Source organism: Colletes latitarsis, chromosome 1, assembly GCF_051014445.1.
Source record: "Colletes latitarsis isolate SP2378_abdomen chromosome 1, iyColLati1, whole genome shotgun sequence".
NCBI classification, from domain to species: domain Eukaryota; kingdom Metazoa; phylum Arthropoda; class Insecta; order Hymenoptera; family Colletidae; genus Colletes; species Colletes latitarsis.
The window spans coordinates 41898888-41906458 of NC_135134.1; the positions used below are offsets into that span (position 1 = coordinate 41898888).

At 31.0% G+C, this 7571-nt stretch overlaps 1 protein-coding gene across 1 annotated transcript; it reads left to right on the forward strand.

The window, feature by feature from the left end:
- Nucleotides 1-2433: 2433 nt before the first annotated feature.
- On the forward strand, nt 2434-4508 carry LOC143345171 (uncharacterized). The gene is made up of 2 exons (XM_076772093.1): nt 2434-3493; nt 3978-4508. The coding sequence occupies exons 1-2, from the start codon at nt 3101-3103 to the stop codon at nt 4374-4376; spliced, it is 792 nt and encodes a 263-aa protein (XP_076628208.1). The 5' UTR covers nt 2434-3100; the 3' UTR covers nt 4377-4508.
- Nucleotides 4509-7571: the final 3063 nt, after the last annotated feature.

Consider the following 7571-nt stretch of genomic DNA (forward strand, 5'->3'; position numbering starts at 1 on the left):
TTTATTTTTTGTTATCTTCGTTCGTGATTTCTTGAAAATAAAACCCCTTTCAAAGAGCTTTGTCTTTATTTAGCGCGCTGTACTCTATGGTCAAGGAAACTCAAAATGTTATAATCGTAGTGAATTGTAGAGATTTTTTATTAGATTTCGTATTCTGCTATTGATCGTTCTACTTTATGAACGAAATTTTTCATGGAATCGTCTATAGATTCTATCGTATTCTATAATGCGATATCAATTGGATCGGAATTTAATGTGTAAAATTACATGGATAACGATTTGAATCGAGTTATGGCCGGAATTTTCAATTTGTAATTCTTCTCTGGATTCTATTGCATTACAATCGTAATACAGTATTTTATACAATATTGATTTTAATACATATACATGCATTATTTGAAAACAGTCTAAAGCATTTTGAGAATACTTTGAAAATCTATTTTCTTAGCGAGTAAAGATTTTATTCCAGCGAAGATTTATATTAAACCATTGAACCATTTGATTTTCTAAAAATAGATGTTTCGTTTTAGTTTAATTTTATTTTATTTTTACAAATTTAAATATATTTGACAAGACCAACTATTTCGAAGTGTATTTAATTTATTAAAGATTTAAAAATTAATTATAACTTTACAATGAATAAAATTAAAACGATTTTAAGTCCGTGTATGTTTACAAGCGTTATTAATATATATATTTCTTTATGTAATACTTTTATACTTTTTATTTTTATACTTTCAGTGATCGAGTGCAAAGTAATGACACAAAATATATCATATTTCCTAACATCACTCTGTTCTTTGCGTTCTATTTCAGATGAACGATGAAAAGAACTTTTACACCAATAAGTTTCTTCTGAAGTCTCGAGTCTTTTCAGTACAGCCATTTTGCAATTACATGTTTTTCTTTTCTTCGACATCTGAACAAGGGACAAAATGTGTTCTTTGATACCCAATGTGTTTTAATGCTTTTAAAGTCCAAACTTTATTTGATACTTCTACAATTAATAATAAATCACTGCGTTGCACGATTTTCTTTGATAATAGTTCCGGTATTATTTTGTACTCTGTGCGTGTAATACAAATTTGCAATGCAAATAGATAATTGCTTGTTCAAAAGAAAAGAGGAGAGAAAAAAAGTGACGGAAACGCTACTTTTTCTTATTTTATTTTTCACTCGTACGTTTCTACGGCAACTGCGATATGAGAAAATATCGAGTGGGGCAGGCGGAACGTGCATCTTCAACGCGCATAAATTTTCCAAAAGTTTGTTACGCGAACGTTCCGTTCGCGTACAAGCACGCAAATACAGAAGGGAACTCTAGTACTCGATGTTCAGTTATACGAGAAAATGAGACGCAAGTACACTACGCTTTTATCAAGCGTCATAAATTCAGAACGTTCACGACAATGGGAATTTCGTATAGAGAATTTTTTAACGCGATGTTCATTGAACACGCGAAATAAAAAACAGTATCGGAAAAGTGAAAATGCCACAAACGAAGGAAAGTCATCGTTTTGTTCACTTTTAATATCATATCACTGTTAAAATAAAGTTTGAACGATACTTTTCAATAGTTCGTTACAATTATCACCTCAATATCGAAATAGCGTAATAGTTTGCTTTTTTGTGGTATTTTATCGATTAGATAAATTAGCAATCGTGGTTTACATTACGCCATTAATTGTTTTTATTTTACACTGCTGATTTTAATTTATAATAATTTTTCATAAAGTAAAAGAAAAACAATGGTTAATATTATATTTTTAAGTACGGTGAATAGTAATATGACAAAATTGGTCCGTGAAACGAGTATTATCGTAACCAAATGTCGACAGTCCATCAGACCGTTTAAATTATAGCTGCAATTTGTCATTTGCAGTTTCCCATTATACTGTGTTTGTTTTCGATACAACTGAAGTATCTATTTGACACAATATAATGCATTATACTTATAACCGTTGTGACATTTTATTTGGTTTGTAACGATTTATGCAAATGAATTCATACATATAGTCGACTTTCGATCGATAAAAGTAGAAATTTATCTTAACATAAGAATTAATTTAATTTAAATTTAGTTTAGATTTCTATTAGCAATTAAAATTCGTTCGAAATATTCATCTTTATAGGAAAAAGAATGTAATATAAAAATTCAACTAGAAACTTCATTTTGGATTATGCGCGGAAAAAATTTGATTATGGGTCAAATTGATTCAGTGTCCATTTTTTTTCTGTAAATACTACATGCAATTCGAAGCCCGAGAGTTAATCTCTAGAGCAGTGTTTCTCAACCTATGGTTCGCGAAATGATAGTTACTTGAAAAGAATCAGTAATTGAAGTCTTTGTTACAAATATAAATTTGTCTCAATTGTTCTTAATAAAAATGTACTCAATGTTACTTTTCATATGTACTCACTTTAAATCTTGAGTTAACTTGCAGAAAACTGCGACAACAAAAAACTATTTAAAGGGGGCTATGATACGCAAAAGGTTAAGAACCGCTGCTCCAGAGGTCCTCCACTAGCGGAGGTCCCTGGACTGTAGCTCTTATGCTTTAATTTGTGTTTAATTTTATTATAGTTAAACTTGAATAATATCAATAGTTGTTGGGTTCTAATTATTATTCTGATTTATTTATTCAGTGTTTAATCCATTTCTGTCTGTTTCATTTTTTTCTTAGACAACATAACCATTTCTAACCTTATAAGAATTGCAGTTTCTTCGTTTAACATTAACGATTGTTAGAATACCGTACTTACAATGAGACTAACTGCAGGAAAAACGGCAGGTAAAACTTGTTAGTAAATCCGTCGTAAACTTTCCTATGTATTATACGAGAGTTGCCTTTCGAATTTCCTGCGGGTTTGTATCTTCGCGGACTAACCTTCCATAGACTTCCGTGCATATGGCGATCTTATGGAAGGTTGGCCCGCGGGCTTGGTTTCTCCGTACGTGGCCGCAAGGGAAACCTCTGCACGTTTGGTTAAATTGCCCGGAAGGTTTACCAGAATTTCGGCCCGCGAACTTGTCATTAATGTTTGAAGTTTTCTTGACAATCAAGTATCAGTTTCATCAAATAATTTCATTATAGTAAAAATGAGTGATATGAGAATGTGGTCTCATAAATTTATAACTGAATTCATTGAACTGTATAAATCATTTCCGTGTTTGTACAATTTTAAAAGTGAGGGGTACACACACAAACAATTAAGGAATACTTGTTATAATAAAATGGTGGAAAAACTTAAAGAAATTGACCCAACGGCAACAAAAGACAGTGTTGTTAAAAAGATTGGTAACATGCGTAGTTCATATAGAAAAGAATTGAAGAAAGTAAAAAGGTATAAAAGAAATGGATCTGTCTATGAGCCATCGCTTTGGTATTTTCACTTACTTGATTTTTTGTACGATCATGAAGTTTCACGAAGCCGCAATGCAAACACATCACAGGAGGATAATAATGAAGATGAGGAAGAGGTAAATGACGAAGTAAGTAGAAACAATATATCTTTATTATAGTTATTATTGATTTTTATTTGATATTAAGATACTTTTTTTATTTTCATTCTATGGTTTTTATTACAATCTCCTTTTAATAAAATGAGAATTCCAAAATTATATATTGCAGTCCCTATCATCATTTAAATATAAATTTTACTAACACCTCTATTAAAATTTTTCATTTGTTTCAAGTAAAATAATTTTAATATGTTTTCCACTTACTATATCCAGACAATTGAGAAACTGTTACCTTCTCTTAAAATCCAAACCCATATTTCCCCATTATTTTTTCAAGGTTGAAAACTGAAAAATTAATTGTTTATATGGTAAATTTATTTAAATTCATAATTTGGATAAGACCTAAGTTTCTGTAAAGATAATAAAAGAAATATAGAAGAATAATGTCTATTGTAGTTATTTCAATACATAGGTAGACTATACTCTAATCAAATATATACTACAATCATTACAGGATGACACATATGAAAGTTATAGTAAATTACAGTCACCAGAAGAACAAACTACAGATTTGGATCCATTAGCACTTCCAAATCTATCAGAAACACCTTTGCCTCATTTAAGCGCTAGTAGTGTATCCAAAAGAATTCTTGGAAAAAGAAAAATAGAAGAATCACAATCAAAACAAGACATTGAATTTGATTTTGTCGATGACAAATTGCAGCAGACACAAAATAAATATACAAACTATGGAGCATATATCAGTGATGAATTAAACGATTTATCACCCACTATGGCAATATATTGTCAAAAATTAATCAATGATGCTATCTTTGAGGCAAAATGTGGAAATTTAAGTAGACGATCTCGAATATGGACACCACCTGAAACAACTAACGTACCTTTAACTTAATTCATTTTTAAAATATTATATGGAATAAGTTGGATCATTGTGATATTAAATAAAAAAACAAATTTGTATATACAAAAATTAAATATATATATTATATATAAATTTCTATATAATAAAAATATCAGTTTATACTCACTTTGCAATTTGTTTCACGAAAACCTTTATGTATATATATATATACATTGCATTTACATATTTGTGAAAATAATTGTTCTTAAAGACCGTGGGGAATTTTGATGTTTTTGGAAGTTAATTGCCATTCTTACAACTGTATCTTCTCCTTTTTTGTAATGGGATACACACAAAATTTAATAAGTTTACGTATACGTCTTCAATCAATCGCATGCCATTCCGATAATCGTGAACTCTAACCACAAATTAGCCAGTGAGTTATTATTTTGGTCCGTCTAACTAATCCTTAACCTAGCTTTAGTAATAACTTAATAAGAAATGAATCTTCGTTTAACATCTTTTATCACAAACACACACGAAAAATGTAACGATAATATCTACGGGAAACACGATCTACGAAACTACCGAACTGGCCGTAAACTTTCGCATGTATGGACGCTTCTATTACGCAAGAGTTGCCTTGCGAATTCCCTGCGTGTTGTATCCCCGCAGGCAACCTCACAGCGAGCTCTCGCGGTTGTACGCGCCTTGGCTCTAAATATAAAATCAACAAGTAGTTTTCTACAAAGTGAAATCAAACAGAATATATTTTTGAAGTTAAACACCGATACTATTAAAATAAGAAATTTTCTGATGTCGATCGAAGAATAATAAACGTGCAAGTTACTATGAAAATGACTTAAGTCATATATTTCCCGTTTCGAGATATTTGAATTTCATTAATAAGCGCGGGAAGGTCGACGAAATTCTTATAAATTCGTAACAGGAACGTAATAGATTTTACTCTTAACCGTAATTAATCAAAGTATCTTAATTTCGAATATTTTAATTTATTTATATTAACAAATTTTTACCTCCTTCTTTTCGTAGTCGATTTTTTATGGTACTTGGGGGTGAGTTTGTAGATATGATATTATTAATTCAATAAACGAAGGTATAGACTCAAGATACCGAAGAAGTATAGGTACTCTTCGTGGAACTTGAAAGTTAAATGTATCGTTGGTAATTACTCTCGAGTGCCAACCCAAGTAAGTTCCTACACACTAACTTACTAAAGGTGCTAAAGTAGCCATTGTTCATGTTATCGATAAAACGTCAGGAACAATTCGTTCAGTTTCGCTATGATTGTGATCTCACGATTACGCAATTTTCACGCTACATTACGTTGAAATCCGTAACAAAATTTATTATAAGCTAGTTTTCTGTTTTTTTTTTCGAATTTAAAAATAATATAACAAAACGATTAAGAATGGGTGTTCTTTCATACGGAAAAATGAAGTCTCGTTAAATTTTAGTTGTATAGTTTTTCCAATAGTAAACTAAAAAAATGTTTAAATTTTAAATATTAAGATTTCTAACAGCAATTTTTACTTCCAATGCTAAATGTATAAATTTCTGCTAAGTATGTATCCTATACCTATTTAAAAACTTTGAAATCAGATTCGATGAGTATTATTTAAAAGCATTTAGTATAATTTTTTATGCACAGGTGTGCTAATAAAATCTTGTCGAAGAATGCAATTGGGTATACAAAATATGGCAAAAAGAAGGATTTATAACATACAAAGAACTAACAGAATTTTTAATGAATAATGGAATAATTCTAGGAATTGTGGAAAATTTAATTACACAGCAATAGAGTTAATTACGGTTTCGGAACATTTTGATTCCATCGTAAACATTTTTCGACCGAGTCGTAAACTGTAGGTATAAAACCACTGTTTTTACGCTTTAATCTTTCACTTCTGAAGTGCGTTTATCGATCATTTTTTCATAGGTAACCGTGAAAAAAGCAATGCTCTCGTAAAACTGGTGGCCAAGTAAATATTCAAGAAGGGTCTCCATCGAAAGTTTTTGTTCTCGTTAATTCTTTAGTGTGCACTTAACGGTGTTTGATGTCTTGCAAGTATCTTAAGAGAGAATTTTTTTTGTCATTTGTTCAGAGCAAACATGTCAAACGTATTTTTGCCCAAGGACCAGTTTGTGCTATTACTTTACACTAATCAGTTAAAAAATTCAAGAATATTTCCTGTGAAAACCATAAGAAATTATTGATCAAGTAAATCACTTTTTGTAGAAACGATACAGTCGAATTTTATTTAGGGAAAAAAACGCGCGAATCTTCGATAACTGCCGATGATAAATGATGACTTTATTACGGTTAATCGTACTTATTGTTAAATTCCCTCGGTTCCATTGTCTTATCGGTTTTGCATAGTAACTGGGTAAGTGATTAGAGGATATTGTTCAGTCATGACGATATTTATTTTAGAATATTCGTAGTTCCTCGCGTCGAACCGCTCTACACGCTGGTGCGACATGAGTACGAGGTCATACATAAAAAGTTTATGATTTATTTTATGTACAGAGAATAATCACGTTACGCTTCGAGAGCTTTACATTCATGTAAGAACGTGTCTGGCCGCCGCCCCGTCGGCCGAAATAATCGGTTTAAGTTTGTTTCTTCGCGCGAGGTACCATTTTAATGACGTTTCTCTGTCCAGCTGGCGAACATCGAAAAACTGAAATCACGCTTCGACTGTGTTGCCCGTTACATTTCAACGTCAACGTAACGAAGTTATCGATGTAGTATCAAAAATACACAGTGACAAAAATTATACCTTTGTGCTTTTCTATTGTGCCGTTCGTATCGAGAACGTCGTTCGAAAATTCGGGCAAAACTTACGGAGGCTTTTGTCACCGATCGTGTCATTCATAAACCGCGAGATACCATGCAACCTTTAATGCAAAGTATGATTATTCAATCTCACGTGTTCTAATTTTGCGGTTTATCGATCGTTTGTAAAATATTTACTGTGAAAATTAGTATATGATTTTCAAAAAATATATTTTCGTAGTTTCTCTGAATACGTTTAATAGAAAATTATTATTTTCAATGTGCTACTCGGTGAGTTAATGCTAAGATAATATAATATAAAAATTCGATGATCCATTAACAGAAACTGTATGAAATAAATAACTTCTTGCAAGTAACAATTAGTATTATTGGAAAAATAAAATATGATATGAAAAAGATCGTGATTCGCTTATTTATATTATTAT

Bases quoted from the DNA above. Each gene is read 5' to 3' on its own strand.
- LOC143345171 (XM_076772093.1), top strand. From the start codon at position 3,101: ATGAGTGATATGAGAATGTGGTCTCATAAATTTATAACTGAATTCATT. The intron at 3,494-3,977 runs GTAAGTAGAAAC...CAATCATTACAG, and splicing joins AGGAAGAGGTAAATGACGAA to GATGACACATATGAAAGTTA.